General features: G+C 44.5%; 1 protein-coding gene across 1 annotated transcript in view; it reads left to right on the forward strand.

Annotated features, from left to right (window-relative positions):
* slc26a6 (solute carrier family 26 member 6) overlaps positions 1-23111 on the forward strand; it is a 127391-nt gene that overhangs the window by 9837 nt on the left and 94443 nt on the right. Inside the window, exons 3-9 of the mRNA XM_034171757.1 lie at positions 957-1067; positions 7014-7189; positions 11541-11705; positions 14854-15006; positions 15079-15161; positions 15246-15393; positions 16299-16412. Coding sequence (XP_034027648.1) covers positions 957-1067; positions 7014-7189; positions 11541-11705; positions 14854-15006; positions 15079-15161; positions 15246-15393; positions 16299-16412 — 950 coding nt within the window. The remainder of the gene's footprint in view (positions 1-956; positions 1068-7013; positions 7190-11540; positions 11706-14853; positions 15007-15078; positions 15162-15245; positions 15394-16298; positions 16413-23111) is intronic.

A 23111-nucleotide genomic window follows, 5' to 3' on the forward strand; every position in this document is an offset into this window, starting at 1 on the left:
AGTTTGCACCTCAATGTCACAAATGAGAGTGACTGAGGCACTTTTGATTGAGGTATAATACAAAATGTACATCAAATGGGCTTTTCAATATTAAATGCAAATGTCCACAAAATCCACAATCCAGATTAGATCCGGATCAAATTTTGTCAGGTGATAGTGAGTGCCAGCCTGCACTTCACTTTCAAATATGAGAGTGATTAGGGCACAATTGATTAAGATATAATGTAAAAATATACATTAAAAGTGCTTTTCAATGTTAAATTTAAATGGCCACAAAATCTGTAATCCAGATCAGATCTAGATTAAACTTTGTCAGTTGATAAAGGATACCATCCTACATAACACTCACAAATATGAAAGAAATTTAATCTTTATTGCCAGAGTTATGAATTATTGAAAATGTGTTCCATGTTAAAGGATAAGGATTTTATTCCAAGAGTTTTCCTAACTTTGACCTTTGAGCTATGACCCTGAAAATTGAATCAGTTCTTGCCTTTCAGGATATAACTCCTCTGTAAAAATTTCACAGCAGTATATGTAAAATTGTGGGTTGCAAGCTGTTGACAGACAAACAAAGGGGTAAAACATAACCTCCACCCAACTTCATTGGAGGTAAAAAGTCATCTTGCTGAAACTCATTATAACACTGATAATGATGATGTCATATCTGCAGTGGATGACTTCCTTGAGCTCCAGGATAAAACTGGAAAGGCTCGAAATTTTTCACTCATCCCTTGTATTTGGTTTAAATGCTTCAAGTTGTGTTTCTACAAATTTGTTGTGTCTTAAAGCCTGCTGGAGTCGCCAAGCCTCCAGTTCAACCAAAGGTTGTGATCTTAACATATTATGACACAACAAATTTTTGTTTGTCTGTGTTTTACTCGTGTACTGAATAGGCCTCATGGTACTGGCCCAGATTCTGTTGATAATCCTGTTTATTCTCTGTGTGTCTGCAGGAATGGCTTATGCCATGTTGGCGTCTGTTCCTTCAGTGTTTGGACTTTACTCCTCCTTCTACCCCGTCCTCATCTACTTCATCTTCGGCACGTCTAAGCACATCTCGATCGGTTCGTACTTTGACGTTTTCTTTATTTTTGCCTTTTGTGGGTATTTTAGAACAGATCTCATTTAAAAGGGCTTTTAGTCATGTTGAAGGTTGTTTGATCACATCTAGTGGTAAGTTTTCATATTGCAGTTCTTGAAAAGGACACCAGGTCTGAGGACCACTTATGTTTATAACGGTTATGTATTTCTGTGTAGCAGAGCCAATAAAATTTGTACAGATCACAAAATGGATTTGGCTAACATCAACAAACAACAAGCAACTCCAAGCAGAGCACAGACTCCAACAAAAACTAAGAAACAAAGAAAAGTTTCACCTGCAGAAGCCCCGAGGATAAACGGAAATCAGACCCATCGGTCGAAAACATATGCCAACACCAAGCAACACCATCACTGAGTCAGTCATTTTTTAGCTAACCTAGCTAATCAGTTGCTAACGTGGCTACCTGACCGAGACACTGGACCAAACAAAACAATCTCCTGATTGGATAACTTGAGAGAATTCTTCAAAATTCACAGGAATTTGTTCAATTGCCATTTAGAAGTTATTTCCCTGGCTACTGTGTACACACAAACACACGGGCGCATGCATTGAAGCAGTGGAGCAGTATGCATTTAGCATTATTGCTAACAGTGTAGAACACAAATCGCAAATGTCATGTCAGCAGTGTTGTGGTCCACCTCCCCCGAGGCCAAGTCCGAATCCTGGGTCTCTGAGGCCAAGGCTGAGTCAAAACAACTCAAGGCCTAGGTCGAGGCCGCGGCACCCAAGGTCGAGACCTTTTCATATATCGTTATGAAATTCCTGAAACTAGAGCATTACTCAGGGACAACAGCACCAAATGTGGATTCGTGCCGGTTTGCGTTGCTTTTTCGGTACATGTTTGACAGTCTTCATGGCTCGCTCAGCCATTCCATTTGAAGAGGGAAAGCCTGGACTAGACAAGGTGACCTTTATTTCCATGAAGCTGCAAATCTATTCATCTCATAGCTGGCAAATGGGACATGATCACTCACTATCTCTTTGGGAATCTTGTGTTTTGCAAAAGCAGATTTCATATTTTGTATCACTGTGTGTGCTGTTTTGTCGGGAAGATTTAGCACTTCAGGATACTTGGTATTTGACTGACCGCTTATAGCTCAAAAATGTCTGCTTCAATTTTTGTCCATGGTAACTGTGGAATCTGATGTGCAACATGCGGCTCTGCCTGGATTCTCAGTTGCATTCGTTGGCACTGTGCACATTTCTCAATCATAGTCTCTATGTCACGTGCCGTTCCGGACCAGTACAGTACTTTAAGTGCTTTGGCTTTGGTGCGCTGTACTCCCTGATCAGCAAGATGCAATTTTTCCAAAATGACATTTCTGAGGTTTTGCAGTATCACAGTTATGTCTCCAACCATACCAGCGTCTGATGGAATGCTGACATTATGTCGTGTAGGTCAGTAGCTGTCGAGTGCTCTGTCCAAACCTTTCCTTTTTGTAGGTCAGCCATTCATGGGTTTTTCACGCACACCTTGGAGTGCACTGTCTGCTGCAGTTGCCGCTTTCAGTTGATGGAGTGTGTCCTCACTCAAAGTGCCTGTACACTCCAAAGTGCACACAACTCTCTCATCACAAGGGTTTTCATCAGCATTGTCCTTTTTACGGTTTGTTATGGCTCGTGAAAGTGCATTCGCTCCGTGCATGTGTTTACCGGGCGTGTATGTGACAGAGAGATCACACCTCTGTAATTGAAGGAGCATTCCTTGCAGCCTTGCTGGTGCCTTGCAGAGCGATTTGTGCACCATCAGTTCAAAAGGATTGTGATCAGATTGGACCGTTATCTTCCACAAACGTATTGGTGAAATCTTTTGGTGGCAAACACCAGTGCTGGGCACAGCTAACCAAAACATTAACTTTGATAACAGATAATCAGATAACTGAAGAGTTATCTTTGATAAAGTTAAAACGATAAACCACCCAAAAATGTATCGGAAGTTAACAGATAACCGATAAACTCCAGTATTGTCTCCAGAAAAAAAATATTAAGGGGGCGATGAATTTATCACAGGGAGCGGGGTCGCCCCCCCCCCCAAAAAAAAGTGCGCACCGGAGAGGACGTGCCTCTGAGCGTGCGTAATGAATTGGGTGCGCTCCTGGAAAGCTCGTGTATTTAGGCTACACCGTTGTAAGAGACTGACTAAGAGTAAAGAGTGATAACAGTATTTTTTTAATTATTATTTGAACATATAGACCCTCGGTCAAGTGATCTGCATACCACAAAACCAAACCAACAACTGATCTGAGAAACGACACGAGACAGTAGATTAACCCCACATACAGCCCTCCATCACAAGCGCAAACACAGCGCAAATGGGCATGACAGTCACACAACGTGTCAAAGATAAACCTTTCATATAGATATATTTACATCAATACATAACTTTAATATGTCATTGCGGGCAACTGGTCGTGAACGGAGGGACTAAGAAAATGCATACCGCATGACAACAACATGTTATTTGCATTATTATCACTTTTTACTGAGATACACAATACACGGGATTGATGACGTGAGGGGGCGTCGCCCCCAAACGCCCCTTCGTGGCGCCGGGTCTGATTGTCTCCGGTACACTTGTAACTACTAACAAGCTGATTTTGAGTTTTAACACCACGATCGCTTCTGAAAGCATCAAAGGTGACCACAGACCCAAACAATGAGTCAGCACTTCTATCTTTGAGTATCCTGTCCCCCGCTGGAAGCTCCAGTTTACTACATAGCTTGTAGCACAAATGCAGCTGAGAGGAGCCATAAAACTCAACTCTTTACTCAATCACAACGCTGCTGTCAGGCAGAGGTCTTGGAAAATAAAGCCTTGCTGAGTTATGGTTTGGTGTATAAATAAAATGAATACTGATAGAATAACTCCATTAATGTCAATTCTGTCATTTGTGCAAAGTTAAGATATAACATATATCTTTTAATGTTGAATAATGCACTAATTCTGAAGTTTTGTTCTGCGCTGCTACGCTACGTAGGGCTTGACCAAGTCCGCCAGGTAGGAAGAAAATCCCATCTAGCAAAAACTGGAAGCCAATGAAGGGACACCAGAATGGGTGTAATGTGGTCAAACTTTCCACTTTGTGTCAAAAGTCTGGCAGCAACATTCTGCACTAATTGAAGACCCCTAATGCTGGACTGCGGCAGACCAGAAAATAAAGCATTGCAATAATCTAATCTGGAAGAGAAAAATGCATGTGTCAGGGTCTCAGTATCAGCCATAGACAGCATGGGATGAATCCTCGCTATGTTTTGCAAATGGACGAAGGCAGTCCTCGTAATATCTCTAATGTGGAGGTCAAAGGACAACTTAGGATCAAAAAGTACCTCAAGATTCCTCACTTTGTCAGTGTGATGTATAACACAGAAACCTAAACTAAGCGCCAGCTGGTCAAATTGATGGCGATGTCTCACTGGACCAAGAACCATCATTTCAGTCTTATCAGAGTTTAAGAGTCGGAAGTTACTGGACAACCAACTTCTCACTGATACAAGGCAATCTTCTAAGGATTTTATATGGGTATGATTATCAGCAGATAGCAGCACTATGATCTAAAAGCACCAAAACCATAGTGGTGTCCAAATCCATTGCGCACAGAAAATCATTCACTACTCTGGTAAGCGCTGTCTCTGTGATGTTTTCTAACAGCAGACTGCAGTGGCTCAAAAAGGTCATTCTCAGTAAGATGGTCCAAAGGCTGCTGTGAAACCACTTTTCCAGAATTGTAGAGCAGAATGACAGATTTGATATTGGCCTATAATTATTCAACAGACCAGGGTCAAGACTAGTTTTCTTAAGCAATGGTTTAATCACTGCAGATTTAAAACACCTAGGAACAGAACCAGAGGATAATGAAAGATTAACAATTTCCAGCACAGTCGGCCCAAGAATGGCCCATAGGTCCTTAAACAACTTTGTTGTTATAGGATCAAATAAGCAGGTTGTGCTTTTTGTAGACGTGACATAGTATCAAATTCTGTAAAACACCTTTCCTTCTAACAACACTCAATAAGCGTTTGGAAGACACTAATTGTTGAAGCTTTGTAGGTGGAATTCTTTCCCATTCTTGCTTGATGTACAACTTCACTTGTTCAACAACTCCATTGTCATATTTTGCGCTTCATAATGCACCACACATTTTCGAAGGGTGACAGGTCTGGACTGCAGGCAGGCCAGTCTAGTACCTGCACTCTTTTACTACGAAGCCACGCTGTTGTAACACGTGCAGAATGTGGCTTGGCATTGTCTTGCTGACATAAGCAGTGACGTCCCTGAAAAAGATGTTGCTTGGATGGCAGCATGTGTTGCTTCAAAACCTGGATGTACCTTTCAGCAGTGATGGTGCCGTCACAGATGTGTAAGTTTGCCATTGTCATGGGCACTAACAGACCCCCATACCATCACAGATGCTGGCTTTTGAACTTTGCGCTGGTAACAGTCTGGATGGTCTTTTTCCTCTTTTTCCTTTTCCTCGTCCATGATTTCCAAAAACAATTTGAAATGTGGACTCATCAGACCACAGCACACTTTTCAACTTTGTGTTTGTCCATTTCAAATGAACTCGGGCCCAGAGAAGGCGGTGGCGTTTCTGGATGTTGTCGATGTATGGCTTTCATTTTGCATGGTAGAGTTTTAACTTGCACTTGTAGATGTAGTGACGAACTTTGTTAACTGACAGTGGTTTTCTGAAGTGTTCCTGAGCCCACACGGTAAGATCCTTTCCACAATGATGTCGGTTTTTAATGCAGTGCCGTCTAAGGGATCGAAGGTCACGGGCATTCAGTGTTGGTTTTCGGCCTTGGCGCTTACGTGTAGAAAGTTCTCCCGATTCTCTGAATCTTCTGATTATATTATGGACTGTAGATGATGGAATCCCTAAATTCCTTTACAATTGAACATTGAGAAGCATTGTTCTTAAACTGCTGGTCTATTTTTTTACACAGTTGTTCACAAAGTGGTGATCCTCACCCCGTCTTTGCTTGTGAACGGCTCAGCCTTCTGGGGATGCTCCTTTTATACCCAATCATGACACTCACCTGTTTCCAATTAGCCTGTTCACCTGTGGAATGTTCCAAACACGTGTTCTTTGAGCATTCAACTTTCACAGTCTTTTGTTGCCACTGTCCCAGCTTTTTTGAAAGGTCAGCACCTTTCAAAAAAGCTGGGACAGTGGCAACAAAAGACTGTGTTGCAGGTATGCATTTCAAAATGAGCAAATATTTGCACTAAAACAATAAAGTTTATCAGTTTGAACATTAAATATCTTGTCTTTGTGGTGTATTCAATTGAATATAGGTTGAAGAGGATTTGAAAATCATTATATTCTGTTTTTATTTACATTCCACACAACGTCCCAACTTCATTGGAATTGGAGTTGTACAAGCTGGATGAAACCTAACCACTAGATGTCATCAAAACTTCCTTCACTATGTTTAAATGCCCCTTTAACTAACCAATAGTTGGTCACTGACTTGATACTTTCTAAATACTTGTGTCACAGTTTTTTCTTTAAAAATGATCCAGAAAATATAACAGTTAAGGTCAAATTGAATGCAAACCAAAGAAAGACTTTGAAGTACGTGACAGTTGTGTTTTTGTCCAAATACATGTGCAGCACTGAAAAGGGTTGTTTTTCACTGTGACATCAGTTTTTCATGCTGCAATAAAAGATTTTTAAAACATTGGGGAAAAAAGACATTTGTGTTTTTTTACAATTCAGTTTTGTCCAAAGGGGGGCAGCACACGTGCGCGCACGCACACACACACACACACACACACACACACACACACACACACACACACACACACACACACACACACACACACACACACACACACACACCCTGCCCATAGGGCAGGTTTTGTTAGTGGTGATAATAATAATATTTTGTATTTGTGTCTGTGCAGGTACATCTGCAGTACTGGCTGCGATGATAGGTGGCGTGGTAGAGCGATTGACTCCAGAGTCAAACTTCATCATCTGGGACAACATGACCAACAGCAGTAGAGTTGACACCATTTCCCGTGACACAGAGAGGGTTCAAGTGGCGGCGACCGTCACCGTCCTAGCTGGATTATTTCAGGTAAAGACTGGATGCTTTTTTTTTTGTCTGTATGGATTGAATATTTGGTTGAAAAGTAATCTGCTGATTGCACCTGATTTTTATCAGGTTTGTTCTCTCAAAGTTGTGGAGGTCAGCGATATTTTACATAGATTTCAAGCATTGTGGACGTGTATCAGCTGGATGGTGATGAAAGTTGGAATCGCTGAGAATTTCATTATTGTTTGTAGCTCTACTTTAATGGTTTTTGATCGAGATCAAGGGCCTCATGTACGAAGACTTGAGTAGATTTCCTACCGAAACATGGCGTATGCCAAATCCCAGAAACTGGCATTAAGCACAAAAATATCCAAATGTATCAAAGTGTGCGTACGCATGGATCCAAGCACGTTCTATTTGTATATCCCACTGAACAAGGAATTGAGTGTACATGCGCCAAACTCCGTCCTGGACATGTCCCCCTTTAAATGTGCAAATCCATGTAAGTAGGCCCTGGAGCTGGGTTTCCCCACGGTGTCAGATCAGACAACATGAGCAGAGAAAAGAAACTATACCACGTGTGAACTACAGATGGCTGGAAATGATGTGGAGACACACAGAGGTAGTTTATTTGGTTCACTGTCAAACGGAATAATCATAAAACTGAAAAAATGTTAGTGGGAGCATGTGTGTCCGAGGCCATAAATGCTGTTGGCTCACAACAGTGCATGCACACTGAAGTTAAAATGAATAGGGGGGCTCTGCGGCTGACAGTATGACATTCACAACTTTACATGTTTATTGACAAATGCTGAACACAGGGAGACAATCGGGGTCGGCACACTCCAGCTCCCGCTGGAATGCCCCTGATGCCAGGAAGCCCAGTGTATTCAGCACCTGTGTGGGCAGACACCCCCTGGCCCCTCGCCGTATTGCGCTCTGCCTGCCAAAGTTCTAGGGGCAAGTCAATTATCATCATTTGCAAATTAATCCTCACATTCCCTGAAGACACACTCACTTTAGACTGCACCATTTGCAAGGTCCTCTAACAACTAATTGTCATTAATTGACATTAACAGCCATTGTTACGCCATTTTACGCATCACTTTAGGCATGCTTTTATATCCGCCCATATAGTTGCAAACACGTGGGGGTTTTAAAAGTTCATCAGTGTGTCTCTGATGTCCACATCACTCTGATGACTTCAGGTTTTCACACTATTAACGGTTCCCAGCATCACCTCTACGTGTCGGCAAAGGAACAATAGCTGCAGACACGTACGTACGCCAGCCAGGATTTTTGCGTGACGCACCACACAATTCCACGGTCATTTCACTTTGATACATCTGAACGATAGCATGGAGATGGAAGTACCCCAAGTTTCATGTGGTCCCAGGTCCACCAAGTTATGTAAAAGTGGGTTAATTATATATGTGTAATCCAATAAACAGGGGTGGAGGTGAAAAACACACTTCTTATCAATTTTATGTATGTAAATTTCATCTGATTTCTCGAAGGTTATAGAGAATTTCTTTCAGGTTTGCAAAAAAATAAGGTGTTAAATTTGACCTGGATCTTTAGATTTCTTGACTGGGTCAAATCAAATCAAATCAATTTCATTTATATAGCGCCAAATCACAACAAACAGTTGCCCCAAGGCGCTTCATATTGCAAGGCAAAGCCATACAATAATTACAGAAAACCCCAACTGTCAAAACGACCCCCTGTGAGCAAGCACTTGGCGACAGTGGGCAGGAAAAACTCCCTTTTAACAGGAAGAAACCTCCAGCAGAACCAGGCTCAGGGAGGGGCAGTCTTCTGCTGGGACTGGTTGGGGCTGAGGGAGAGAACCAGGAAAAAGACATGCTGTGGAGGGGAGCAGAGATCAATCACTAATGATTAAATGAGGAGTGGTGCATACAGAGCAAAAAGTGAAAGAAACACTCAGTGCATCATGGGAAACCCCCCAGCAGTCTAAGTCTATAGCAGCATAACTAAGGGATGGTTCAGGGTCACCTGATCCAGCCCTAACTATAAACGTTAGCAAAAAGGAAAGTTTTAAGCCTAATCTTAAAAGTAGAGAGGGTGTCTGTCTCCCTGATCTGAATTGGGAGCTGGTTCCACAGGAGAGGAGCCTGAAAGCTGAAGGCTCTGCCTCCCATTCTACTCTTACAAACCCTAGGAACTACAAGTAAGCCTGCAGTCTGAGAGCGAAGCGCTCTATTGGGGTGATATGGTACTACGAGGTCCCTAAGATAAGATTCAATCAATTTTTTATATATAGCACCAAATCACAACAAACAGTTGCCCCAAGGCGCTTTATATTGTAAGGCAAGGCCATACAATAATTATGTAAAACCCCAACGGTCAAAACGACCCCCTGTGAGCAAGCACTTGGCTACAGTGGGAAGGAAAAACTCCCTTTTAACAGGAAGAAACCTCCAGCAGAACCAGGCTCAGGGAGGGGCAGTCTTCTGCTGGGACTGGTTGGGGCTGAGGGAGAGAACCAAGAAAAAGACATGCTGTGGAGGGGAGCAGAGATTGATCACTAATGATTAAATGCAGAGTGGTGCATACAGAGCAAAAAGAGAAAGAAACAGATGGAACCTGATTATTCAAAACCTTATAAGTAAGAAGAAGAATTTTAAATTCTATTCTAGAATTAACAGGAAACCAATGAAGAGAGGCCAATATGGGTGAGATATGCTCTCTCCTTCTAGTCCCTGTCAGCACTCTAGCTGCAGCATTTTGAATTAACTGAAGGCTTTTCAGGGAACTTTTAGGACAACCTGATAATAATGAATTACAATAGTCCAGCCTAGAGGAAATAAATGCGTGAATTAGTTTTTCAGCATCACTCTGAGACAAGACCTTTCTAATTTTAGAGATATTGCGCAAATGCAAAAAAGCAGTCCTACATATTTGTTTAATATGCGCTTTGAATGACATATCCTGATCAAAAATGACTCCAAGATTTCTCACAGTATTACTAGAGGTCAGGGTAATGCCATCCAGAGTAAGGATCTGGTTAGACAACATGTTTCTAAGATTTGTGGGGCCAAGTACAATAACTTCAGTTTTATCTGAGTTTAAAAGCAGGAAATTAGAGGTCATCCATGTCTTTATGTCTGTAAGACAATCCTGCAGTTTAGCTAATTGGTGTGTGTCCTCTGGCTTCATGGATAGATAAAGCTGGGTATCATCTGCCTAACAATGAAAATTTAAGCAATGCTGTCTAATAACACTGCCTAAGGGAAGCATGTATAAAGTGAATAAAATTGGTCCTAGCACAGAACCTTGTGGAACTCCATAATTCCACATTTGCATGAACAAATTGTAATCTATTAGATAAATATGATTCAAACCACCGCAGTGCACTGCCTTTAATACCTATGGCATGCTCTAATCTCTGTAATAAAATTTTGTGGTCAACAGTATCAAAAGCAGCACTGAGGTCTAACAGAACAAGCACAGAGATGAGTCCACTGTCTGAGGTCATAAGATGATCATTTGTAACCTTCACTAATGCTGTTTCTGTACTATGATGAATTCTAAACCCTGACTGAAACTCTTCAAATAGACCATTCCTCTGCAGATGATCAGTTAGCTGTTTTACAACTACCCTTTCAAGAATTTTTGAGAGAAAAGGAAGGTTGGAGATTGGCCTATAATTAGCTAAGATAGCTGGGTCAAGTGATGGCTTTTTAAGTAATGGTTTAATTACTGCCACCTTAAAAGCCTGTGGTACATAGCCAACTAATAAAGACAGATTGATCATATTTAAGATCGAAGCATTAATTAATGGTAGGGCTTCCTTGAGCAGCCTGGTAGGAATGGGGTCTAATAGACATGTTGATGGTTTGGAGGAAGAAACTAATTAAAATAACTCAGACAGAACAATCGGAGAGAAAGAGTCTAACCAAATACCGGCATCACTGAAATCATCCAAAGAGAACGATATGTCTTTGGGATGGTTATGAGTAATTTTTTCTCTAATAGTTAAAATTTTATTAGCAAAGAAAGTCATGAAGTCATTACTAGTTAAAGTTAAAGGAATACTCGGCTCAATAGAGCTCTGACTCTTTGTCAGCCTGGCTACAGTGCTGAAAAGAAACCTGGGGTTGTTCTTATTTTCTTCAATTAGTGATGAGTAGTAAGATGTCCTAGCTTTCCGGAGGGCTTTTTTATAGATCAACAGACTCTTTTTCCAGGCTAAGTGAAGATCTTCTAAATTAGTGAGATGCCATTTCCTCTCCAACTTACGGGTTATCTGCTTTAAGCTGTGAGTTTGTGAGTTATACCACGGGGTCAGCCAAATACATTCTCCAATTATGACCCAAAAGACATCTGCTAATTTTCATGTCTCCTTCTGACTTTTGTACTTTCCGTTTAGATTCTGCTTGGTTTGGTCCAGTTTGGTTTTGTGGTGACTTACCTGTCGGAGCCACTGGTCCGAGGTTATACCATAGCATCTGCCATCAACGTCATCGTGTCCCAGCTCAAATATACCTTCGGCATCTCAACCCAGAGACACAACGGACCTTTGTCACTGATATATGTAAGACCATGTAATGTCAAATGAGAAAATGCTCATGACAGGTTAAATCGGGCCAAAGCGACAACGTCGTATTTTTGTCTGTTGAACCAAAAAGCAGTCCAATAAAATGAAAAATTGTATTGCAAAGCTTTAAAAAAGCATGCTTGTAGCTCAAACTTAATATTCTACCTGCTGCACCCAGGTGAAACGTGTATGGTTCCTGTAGCTGGGGTCCTCAACACTGAGGCACCTGCATGCTGGATCTCACCCACAGAAACTCACCACATGTCCAAAATGTCAGAGCTGATGTTACCTCATGATGCAACTGATGCTCCTCCTTGGAGTCTCCCTGAGTAACTGTATGCTTGACACAAAGCCATTCCAGTGGTACCCAATGAAAGAGAAAACTGAAAGACTTAAAACTTAAAGACCTTATTTAGGGCCCCTTCACACATAGCACGAATAAGTAGGCATCAGGGCAAATAACGCCGATACAGCCATCACGAAAAGATCGAACCGGCGTCGCAGCAGGCAGCTGGAGCATGTGTAACCATATCGTGCACCTGCTGTGGAAAAAAAAAAAAAAAATACATGGCACCCATGGAATTCAAGCCAGCAATTTACAAAAGCTCTGATTGCCAGCCATAAACTTTACCACTGTGCTACCATCGCTGCACTGTAAAAGGTGCGTAAAATCCCTGAAATCAACAAGGAGATAAACATATTTAAATAAAATAAAACCACACACCATAAAAAACACATTTTATTGAATCCCTGTTATCGAGCGAACAATACAAGTATGAACTATCTGCTCCTCTGTAGATGACCCATGGTCACAGACGTACAGTCATGAAATGGCATGAATCAAGCAGTGCGCTCGTATCATGTCCACATCTGCTGGGCTGCCGTGTCCGGCCTGACATGCATGTCCTGTGGAAGGTGCCGCAGGACAGACACTGCGTCATGTGGAACAGAGCTCACGTGGGTGACGTGACATTCAGATCATCCACTGTGTGTTATGATCTGACGGTCCGTCTCACCTGGGGCAGCCTGTCAATGTCTGCGCTGTGCACACTGATAGGCAACAGCAATATGTTTTTATGTATGTCCATGTGAGGACAGCAAGCAGACACATGCGCATCACAGTGTACAGTTGTTAGTTCATGTCTGTCAATACACGGTACGTGTTCCCAATCTGGGATGTGCAGAACAAGAAATCTCAACAGCTGCTGCGGTTGGCGGACACGCCCCCTCTCAGGTCAGCGCACACACCAACGTGTGACACTCTGTTTCTGTGTTATGTGATCAATTTTTTTTAGTTATTTGTTATGTAATTGTGTATGTAGGTAGTGTAGTACTTATTAATATACCTGTCCTGGCTGTGGTTTCTGTTTGTAATGTGACACGTGTGCACTGAGCCGTCATCCAGCTGTCAGAGTGCTGCGATCAGTTGACAGGCAGCTCACTGTGCTGTGTGCGCTTTGACCTGGCTGTCTGGCCTCGCATGTGATCATGTCTATACATATACAAATACATATAAGCATTTTATACAAGTGTGCTTCCCCCATCCCACCCCGCACACCGCATGTGTGGGGAGTGGGGAGTGCAAAACACGCACATGCCACATGTGTTTCATGGGTGGGAGTGCAATACGCGCACACGTGCGAGACACATGCACCATGTGTGTTGCTTTTTCCAACACCACACTCGTGGGGGCACTTAGACAAATTTCACAGCCATCTAGAAAGTGATCGTCTTCTCACTGTTTTCAAGAGGGATGGAATGGGCTCTCACAGGGCACTCTCTGTCTTTCAGCCGCTGGTGTGTGCAAATAGTTGTAGCGACACGTGTACGAGGTGTTGTAGGCAGCTACAATTTTTCATGAATGGCACACAATTCCTCCTTTGTGCACTAGTCGGCTTAAATCGTGTTATGTGTGAAGGGGCCCTATCATATGTCAGTGGCCACTAATCGTGACCACGTGTGCAGATAGACTTACAATCACAAATACTGTGATGTGCTGTTGTTGAATGGCATGTTAAATAACCTGTGGCATGTTCTTTAACACCCACCTGTAAATAGTTACTTCCTCATCCTTGGCTTGGGAAGTAACCTGCGTCAGACTGGCATTCTGTCCAGGGGGAACCGTTCATTCTCATCTGCTTGACGCTATGGAATCTGGCGATAAGCACTGGCATCAATGGGCCTCGGGGCCTATCTAGGACTTTCTTCTTCTTCGTCTTCTTCTTCTTCGTATGGGCAGAAGGGGACATTGCCTGTTAGCCATTAGTGATTTTCTGCATCCATCCTTTTACGTTTGACTGCTTGGTCATGACAGCAGAAGTTGTCTGGCCACTGTTATATCCTGCAACTACTCAATGTAGGTTGAATATATGATCCCTCTTGCATTTTCTAGGTCAGTCCAAGAACCTCATTTCAGTTGACCATGCATGGAACACTGCCAGAGAGAGGTGTCTAAGAGTCATTCCAGTGAGGGATCCAGTCACCTCAACTGACTCTTTCGGGCATCTGCTCTTCTCACCTTTTCCTCAGGCTGAACATAAATACCCTGTGAAAGTAACTCATTTTACCACATACTTTTGGTTGCTACCCAAAGTTTATGACCACAGAGAGATGACTGCAAAAGACACCCTCTAACCCCTTACCATCCCTTTAGATTCCATGAACTCTCAAATATAGTGCAGTGATGACCAAATGAGGCGTCATGAAGCATTTGCTTTTAATATCTTGCACCACTAGATGGCAGTCTCTTTTCAAAGACAAGCACTCAAAGCAAAATGAAGTGTACTTGTGTTTTGAACTTTTTTTTTAAAGAGGCCGCCACCTAGTGATCTCAGAGAAAATAGCAAATGCTTCATGAGGCCTCACTTGGCCATCACTAGCTCTGAGGTAGTCCAGCACTTTCAGTGAATGTTAGTTTTTTGAAGCTGGAATGTTAGGAATTTGGCCTTGTGATTTCTTAGTTCCTCAGGGTCCATGGACTTGCCAGCAAGCCCATATTATTGATTTTTTATCTTTCTGGACCTCTGAGGTTTACACAGCTGGTGCTTCTCCAGTTTCCTGAGATATTATTGAATTAAAAAGCTTCGCTGTGATTCATTTTATGCTTAATCACAATGTAAACATATGAGGTTCTGCTTTTTTCCAGACTGTGATGGATTTGTGCTCTCTGCTTCCAAAAACAAACATTGGTACTCTGGTGGTCAGTATTGTCTCCATAACTGGCCTGATCCTCGTTAAAGAGCTTAATGGTTACTTGGGCAAAAAACTACCTGTTCCAATCCCAGTGGAGCTGCTTGGTGTGAGTATGCAGAATACTTCAACACCAAAAATACAAATTCATACAGCTTACCGGTTTTTAATGTTTCTCCAGATTATTATTGCTACAGTTGTATCTTGGCAAAGTAACTTACAGAAGAAATATGGAGTGGAAGTTGTGGGTGTGATTCCCTCAGGGTGAGAACATACCAGGACGTGAACTTTCACATATAAAAAGTGGAGGATTTATCTCTGCTGACGCATTGTGTCGCTGCCTTTTAGTTTACAGCCGCCTGTTTTCCCAGCATCCTCTTTGTTTGGGATGGTGATCGGAGATGCCTTTGCTATAGCTGTGGTTGGCTACGGCATCTCCATCTCACTGGGGCGAATCTTTGCCCTTAAATATGGATACAAGGTGGACAGCAATCAGGTAAGCACTGAGGAAGAGATGCAAAAAGAATGTGTTTGTCCACATGGTGGCGCTCATGCACATATTGTAGTGGCATGGTTTCAGTTTTATGATGTCTGCCAAGGTTTATCAGTAGAATCATACTGTAATTTGAGAAATAACTGTTTGTTTGTTTGTTTCGTCCTGTACTCCTCCAAGGTGTTTGGGCTTGTTATGTTGCTATGTGCATGTCCGCCGACTCCAGAACTGCCCTTAAAGGGTTGGTCAACACCCTTGGGTCAAAGATCAAAATTTTGGTTCATCTGTCTGTCTGTTCCCTTTTTTCTGCTGGGTACTTTGCCTGATTTCCACTAAATTTGATATGGGGGTGTCAGTCAAGCTTAGAATTTCCCTTAAATGTTTGCTTTGGCTCAGGTCATGGTCAATGTGGTCAAAGGTGAAAATTAGGACCCTTCATCCTCCCCCAACTTTGATGTCTGCCAAACTTGCCACACATATGGAGATGTGTTCTGGAATGGCTCAGGCAATGTAAAATTTGCCAGAGATCAATAACTGGGTCCAAAGGTCAGAATTTAAGTTTTCCTTTGTAATTTGCATGAAACTTGGCACACATATGGGACAGGTTCCATAGTTACCTTCAAGGTCAAATTTGTCAAAGGGTAATCAGTGGGCTCTAGGGCAAGGTTGCCTCTTTGTTTTCAGTTCATCAAAAAAAAAAAAAAAACATTTTGGCAAAGGTCAAGGTAGTGGAGTCACCCAAAAACTAAATTAATTTTTCATCACCGCTGGTGAACCAGTAGCAGATTTGGTTCAGGATTTAAGATTCATAGCAGTTCCCCTCAAACTTGTGCAATACCACTAAACTGATGTCTTCATGTAGTTTCATTTGAGCAACTGAGATGAACAGCTTGTGTTTCCTGATTCAGGAACTGATGGCGCTGGGTCTCAGTAACGCTTTGGGAGGACTGTTCCAGTGTTTTGCCATCAGCTGCTCCATGTCTCGCTCCACTGTTCAGGAGAACACAGGAGGAAAGACTCAGGTTGGTATGAGAGATCCCGAACAATAATGTTGACTGTTACTTCTCTGTGGAAGTGGGTCATTAAAAGTACGGAACAACAGTAAATATGTTATCAGTGTAACTGTGCTTCTCTAAAAACTTCCTCTGTTATACATATATCTGAATGTTCTGTTCCTCTAAGAGTAATATCATTTCATCTTTGCAGTTATACATTGTATTGATATGATCTAAATGTTCTAATGGGGCAGACAACTGAAACAATCCTGAAAATGGTGATAGAAGCACCAAATTCAGTACAACAAATACTCCTTGAATTTTCAATAGGTGGCCAGGTAGGGGTCAACTGAAGAATTACATAGGGGTCAAAATCAAAGATGCTTCAGTCATATTGAAAAGTGTACCACATTATTTGTCTGATCATAAATATTCCAAAAAGGTATAGTTTGGACTATCTGTGATAGAATGTTATGGAGTTATGGAGTAAAAACAGCAAGAATGGTGACAAAGGTCAATTTAATTTTGTACAGGGGTCAAAAGTTAAAGTTGCTCCAATTTTGGTAAAAAAAGTAGTGCAAATTATTGATTGAGCTACTGGGATTAATAAATGGAATAGTTTTGACTGTTTTGAATGCTTGGTCTGCAAAGTAAAGGTCAAACAATGTCAACGTCCACTGGATTCTATATGTGACATATGTTACCCCGTAAAATGGTAACTAAGCATGACACATGGTGCAAAATATTCCTATTTCCTGCTCCCTGTGCTTGCTCTGAGGGTTGATAAGGTTCGACCTTACTTGTATAAAGTGCCACTTTGTTGTGATTTGGCACTATATAAATGAAAATAAATTGAAATTGAAAAAATTATATTTTGAGAGGTGAGGATGGGCCGGTTGTCTGCCTTTGTTGTCATTCAGGACCCAAAATGGTTCCATCATGTCGTGGATGTGACAGTGCAAGGCACAGCACATGGACCTGACATGTATTTGAGGAGCCCATGTGGGGCGTCACTCAGGAGCTCGATCTCATAAAATGTAGAATAATTTATAGTGATGTTACGTTAGAATGTGAAGGGTTTTGGGATGACTTGGTGGATTTGGGTTATACAGTGATTGTTACGATGTTGTGTACCTGTCCCTGCTAGGATGTACATCATAATTTACTTCAAATGTCTTGAATGGCTCTTAAAGGTTAACAGCTACTGTTCTTGTTGGTCCCGGAGATATTTCACCACTCATTCAAATAATTTCTTCATTCTGGTGAAAGATTTCAGTTGCTGCTGAATAATCCTTTAAATATCTCCTAACTGATTGGCTAAGAATGTTCATCAGCAGACATGAATGTGACTGTGCCTTCAATTTACGGCCATACAATCATCAAATTTAGTACTGTAAACTTCGACAGAGACATTCACTGCCCCCTGCTGGTTGTATGGAGCCCACCATGTTTTGATAGAGGTGTGAGCAACTCAGTGAGACTACTACAGGAAGCTGAACCAGAAGGTGCGGCTCTGGATTCACCAGTTGATTTATGCTCCTGTCCTGACCGACAGGAGCTTTGGGTAGTGACCAAAAGAACAAGGTCACAGATACGAGTGGTTCCTCCATCGGGGATCTGGGCTTACTCTCAGGGACAGGGTCGGAAATTCAAATATCTGGGAGGGATGCAGAATTGAATATCGAAAGGAGCCAGCTAAGGTTGTTTGGGCACCTGGTGAGGGTGCCACCCGGCTGTCTCTCCACAGCACTTCCAACTGGATTGAGGCCTCGAGGCAAGACCCAAAACATGCTGGAGGGATTACATGTCGCATCTAGTGTTGGGAAAGTGTAGTGACACGGACCCACAACAGGGGGTGTAAATGAACGGACAATGGATAAGCCAAAATATAACAATTTAATGTTGTGAAATGTGCACAACGGAATACAGACAAATGCAGATTTAGTACAATAGTCAATTATACAAAAAAGGGTGACGTGTGGGCAGGCTCGAGGATAGAAGACGTCTGTCCAGAGAAGAGCCGGGCCCCACACAATTTCCACTGCCAACGGATCTGGAACAACCCGGAGCCGCCAAGTCCTGAGTCCCCAGGTGGCCACCGTCTCCAGCTGTCAGATCTGGTACTGCTGGCAGGAAGCACAAACAGGTTATGGTGGGTGTGTGCACACCCAGTAAACAGTCAATAGACAAACACAGTTCCTTCTTGAGGGAAACCTCCACCTCCAACACAGGAACACAGTACGTGCAGTGCCTGGATGAAACACTTATCTAGTTTGGAGTGAGAAGCGAAGTACGTCAACTCCATCACTGTCCACAAACCCAGCTCCCAGCTGCAAGTGTATAAACAGGAACGACTGCAAAAGGTTCAGCAGAGAAACACAACACAAAACAGCTAAGCAGTTTACCTGATAGTAGACTGATATCTCGGCAGGGAGGAGGAGTTGCTGCCCGGCTTTTATGGAAGGTGGTGATGAATGGTTGATGGGTGACAGCTGTCACTCTAGGCTGCTCCTGAGAGGCGACTGCGCCCTCTCGTGCCTGAAGCCCACCATTCAGGCAGGGAGCCCTCTGGTGGTGGGCCAGCAGTACCTCCTCTTCTGGCGGCCCACACAACAGGACCCCCCCCTCGACCAGGCTTGTCGGGATGACGGTGGTAAAAATCGGCCAGGAGGGCCGGGTCCAGGATGAAGCTCCTCCTCACCCAGGAGCGCTCTTCGGGTCCATAACCCTGACGTACATGCTTGACATGAGTCTCAGGATCCGTGGAGAAGATGAGAATATCGTCCAGATATACGAAGACAAACCGATGCAGGAAGTCTCGCAAGACATCATTTACCAAGGCTTGGAACATCGCGGGGGCATTAATGAGGCCGAACGGCATGACCAGGTACTCAAAGTGACCTAACAGGGTGTTAATGCCGTCTTCCATTCGTCTCCCTTCCGGATCCGAACCAGGTGGTACGCATTTCTAAGATCAAGCTTTGTGAAAATTTTGGCTCCATGCAGGGGCGTGAACACTGAATCCGTAATCTCGTTCAGCCCTCTGTAATCAATGCATGGATGGAGTCCGCCGTCTTTCTTGCCCACAAAAAAGAAACCGGCACCCATCGGGGAGGTGGAGTTCCGGATCAGCCCGGCAGCTAACGAGTCCTGGATGTAGGTCTCCATTGATTCGCGCTCAGGACGTGAGAGGTTGTACAGTCTGCTGGACGGGTACTCAACGCCCGGGATCAAATCAATGGCGCAATCGTACGGACGGTGTGGGGGTAGAGTGAGTGCCAGATCTTTGCTGAAGACGTCAGCAAGATCATGGTACTCCTCAGGCACCACCGTCAGATTGGGGGGGGACTTTAACCACCTCGTTAGCAGTCAAACCGGGGGGAACCGAGGATCCTAAACACTCCCGGTGGCAGGTTTCGCTCCACTGAGCCACAACCCCAGACGGCCAATCAATCCGGGGATTGTGTTTGATCATCCATGGGAAGCCCAAAATAACGCGGGAGGTAGAAGGAGTTACATAGAACTCAATCTCCTCCCGCTGATTCCCAGACACAACCAAAGTTACTGGCTGTGTCTTGTGTGTGATTACAGGAAGAAGGGTGCCATCTAGCGCCCGTACCTTCAATGGTGACGGAAGGGCCACTAGATGGAGCCCTTCTTTCCTTGCCCATCTGCTGTCCAGCAGATTCCCTTCTGACCCCGTGTCCACCAGTGCTGGGGCTTGAAGGGTTAGATCCCCACTCAGGATCGTAACTGGGAGGCATGTGGAAATGCGTGTGTGTCCCATGTGAATGTTATGGCCCACGCTTATCCCAGTTTCGAAGGGCGGGCGTTGGTGTTTAACCACTTGGGGCAGTTTTTCTGCAGGTGCTCGTTCGAGCCGCAGACGAAACACTCCCCGCGGGCCAGTCTCCTTTGTCTATTGGCTGATCTCACTTTAGCCCTGCTCGTGTCCATAGCTTCGTCAGCAGGGGGAGCTGTAGCCACACGGAGCGCTGAGACTGTGGAGCGTGGGGACGGCGTTACCTTTTCAGACCCGGAAGGGAGAGGGACGGCTCGTGCCCAGCCACGCCCCTCATCTCGCTCCCGACGACGTTCGTCTAATCGGTTGTCTAATCGTATGACCAGGTCGATAAGCCCGTCTAAATCCCGCGGCTCGTCCTTAGCCACCAGGTGCTCCTTTAGGACCGGAGACATTCTGTTTACAAAGGCGGCGCGCAGTAGCATTCCAGCTGGCTCTAGCTGCCGCTATGCGGAAGTCGACTGCATACTAGGCAGCACTCCGACGCCCCAGTCTCATAGACAGTAGCACAGTTGAGTCGTGTGGGGCCCGGCTCTTCTCTGGACAGACGTCTTCTATCCTCGAGCCTGCCCACACAATTTCCACTGCCAACGGATCTGGAACAACCCGAAGCCGCCAAGTCCTGAGTCCCCAGGTGGCCACCGTCTCCAGCTGTCAGATCTGGTACTGCTGGCAGGAAGCACAAACAGGTTATGGTGGGTGTGTGCACACCCAATAAACAGTCAGCAGACAAACACAATTCCTTCTTGAGGGAAACCTCCACCTCCAACACAGGAACATAGTACGTGCAGTGCCTGGATGAAACACTTATCTAGTTTGGAGTGAGAAGCGAAGTACGTCAACTCCTTCACTGTCCACAAACCCAGCTCCCAGCTGCAAGTGTATAAACAGGAACGACTGCAAAAGGTTCAGCAGAGAAACACAGCACAAAACAGCTGAGCAGTTTACCTGATAGTAGACTGATATCTAGGCAGGGAGGTGGAGTTGCTGCCCAGCTTTTATGGAAGGTGGTGATGAATGGTTGATGGGTGACAGCTGTCACTCTAGGCTGCTCCTGGGAGGCGACTGCGCCCTCTCATGCCTGAAGCCCACCATTCAGGCAGGGCGCCCTCTGGTGGTGGGTCAGCAGTACCTGGCGGCCCACACAACATCTAGTTTGGGAATGCTTTGGAACACTTAGAGGACTCGGCAGGAGATAGGGAAGTGTGGGATGGGCTGCTCAGTCTGCTGCCACAGTCGTGTCGCTGACTGAACGGTCCCCCCTAAACTAAGTCTGCCCTACCTTCACTGCGCATGTGTCAGCAGCCGCGGTTCATGGATGATCACCTTGTTTCTGCTTCAACCTGCACTCCAGTCATCATCTATCTCAGCGACAGATATCTGAAGCTTTTGTACAACAATCATTTCAACATAAATTCAGTATGATTTCATAATAAAAGACAGAGGAAGCGATCAGAGCGCTAGCTGCTACATGAGCTGCTAGCTGATGCATTCACTGTGCATCAGTCATTTCAAAGCGTCACAGAGTATTGTCTTGTTTTTCGCTTAAAACGGCCGCGTTTCTGATTAAAGCTGACTTTAGAATGATTTTAAGAGGTTTTACTTTGTCATCTGATGGTTAATAATCACATTAATCCATCTGATCACTTTAGGTGAAGAGTCTCCATCTCAGACGAGTTGCTGAGCTCTGAAATGATGCATGCGCAGTGGAGGCAGAGCGGACCAATTTTTAGGGGGGACTGTTCGGTCTGCGACACCGGGAATGAATGAATGAATGAATATGTTGGGGAAAGTGTAGTGACACGGACCCACAACAGGGGGCGCAAATGAACGGTCAATAGATGAGCCAAAAGGTAACAATTTAATGTTGTGAATGTGCACAACGACTATACAGACAATCTCAGAATATGATAGCAGTCAATACACAAAGGTGACGTGTGGGCAGGCTCGAGGATAGAAGACGTCTGTCCTGAGAAGAGCCGGAACCACACGATTTCCGCCGCCACCGAACCTGGTGAATACTGGAGCCGCCAAGTCCCGAATTCCCAGGTGATCACCGTCCCCGACTGTCGGATCTGGTACTGCTGGTGAGGAGCACAAACAGTGAGATGTGGGTGTGTGCACACCCAGTAACAAAAACAGTCAGAAGGTGGAAAGTCACCTCCACCTCTAATCACACACTCGTGCAGCTCCTGTTAAACCACTTATCTGGTTGGAGTGTGAAGCGAAGCCGTCGCTGATCACACCAAAACGCCAATCCCACAGATAAGGCAACACCCACAGGAAAACGGCTGCGAAGAAGTTCAGACTATAAAGTCAGTGTTAAGTTCAGACACAGCAGAGAATATTACCTTCACAGGTAGATGATATCTCGGCAATGAGGTGGAGATGACGTCTGGGTTTTATGGAGTAGTATGATGAAGTGTAGATGGGTGACAGCTGTCATGAGATAATGAGTGACAGCTGTCACCCCCGGCTGTGTCCATGGCGGCAGCGCCCTCTCGTGCCTGAAGCCCGCACTTCAAGCAGGGCGCCCTCTGGTGGTGGGCCAGCAGTACCTCCTCTTCTGGCGGCCCACACAACAGGACCCCCCCCTCAACGTGCGCCTCCTGGCGCCCGACCAGGTTTATCCGGGTGTCGGCGGTAGAAATCGGCCAGGAGGGCTGGGTCCAGGATGAAGCTCCTCTTCACCCAGGAGTGTTCTTCGGGTCCATACCCCTCCCAGTCCACCAAATACTGGAACCCCCGGCCCATTCGACGGACATCCAGGAGCCGGCTCCCCGTCAATGATCCGGGCAGGAGGCGGCGCCGGACCGGGAGCACAGAGGAGTGAGGTGAGGTGTGGTTTATTCCGGGAGACATGAAAAACAGGGTGGATCCGCAGTGAAGCCGGGAGCTGGAGCTTCACTGCAGCAGGACTGAGG

Source organism: Thalassophryne amazonica, chromosome 6 (genome assembly GCF_902500255.1).
Source record: "Thalassophryne amazonica chromosome 6, fThaAma1.1, whole genome shotgun sequence".
Lineage (NCBI taxonomy): Eukaryota > Metazoa > Chordata > Actinopteri > Batrachoidiformes > Batrachoididae > Thalassophryne > Thalassophryne amazonica.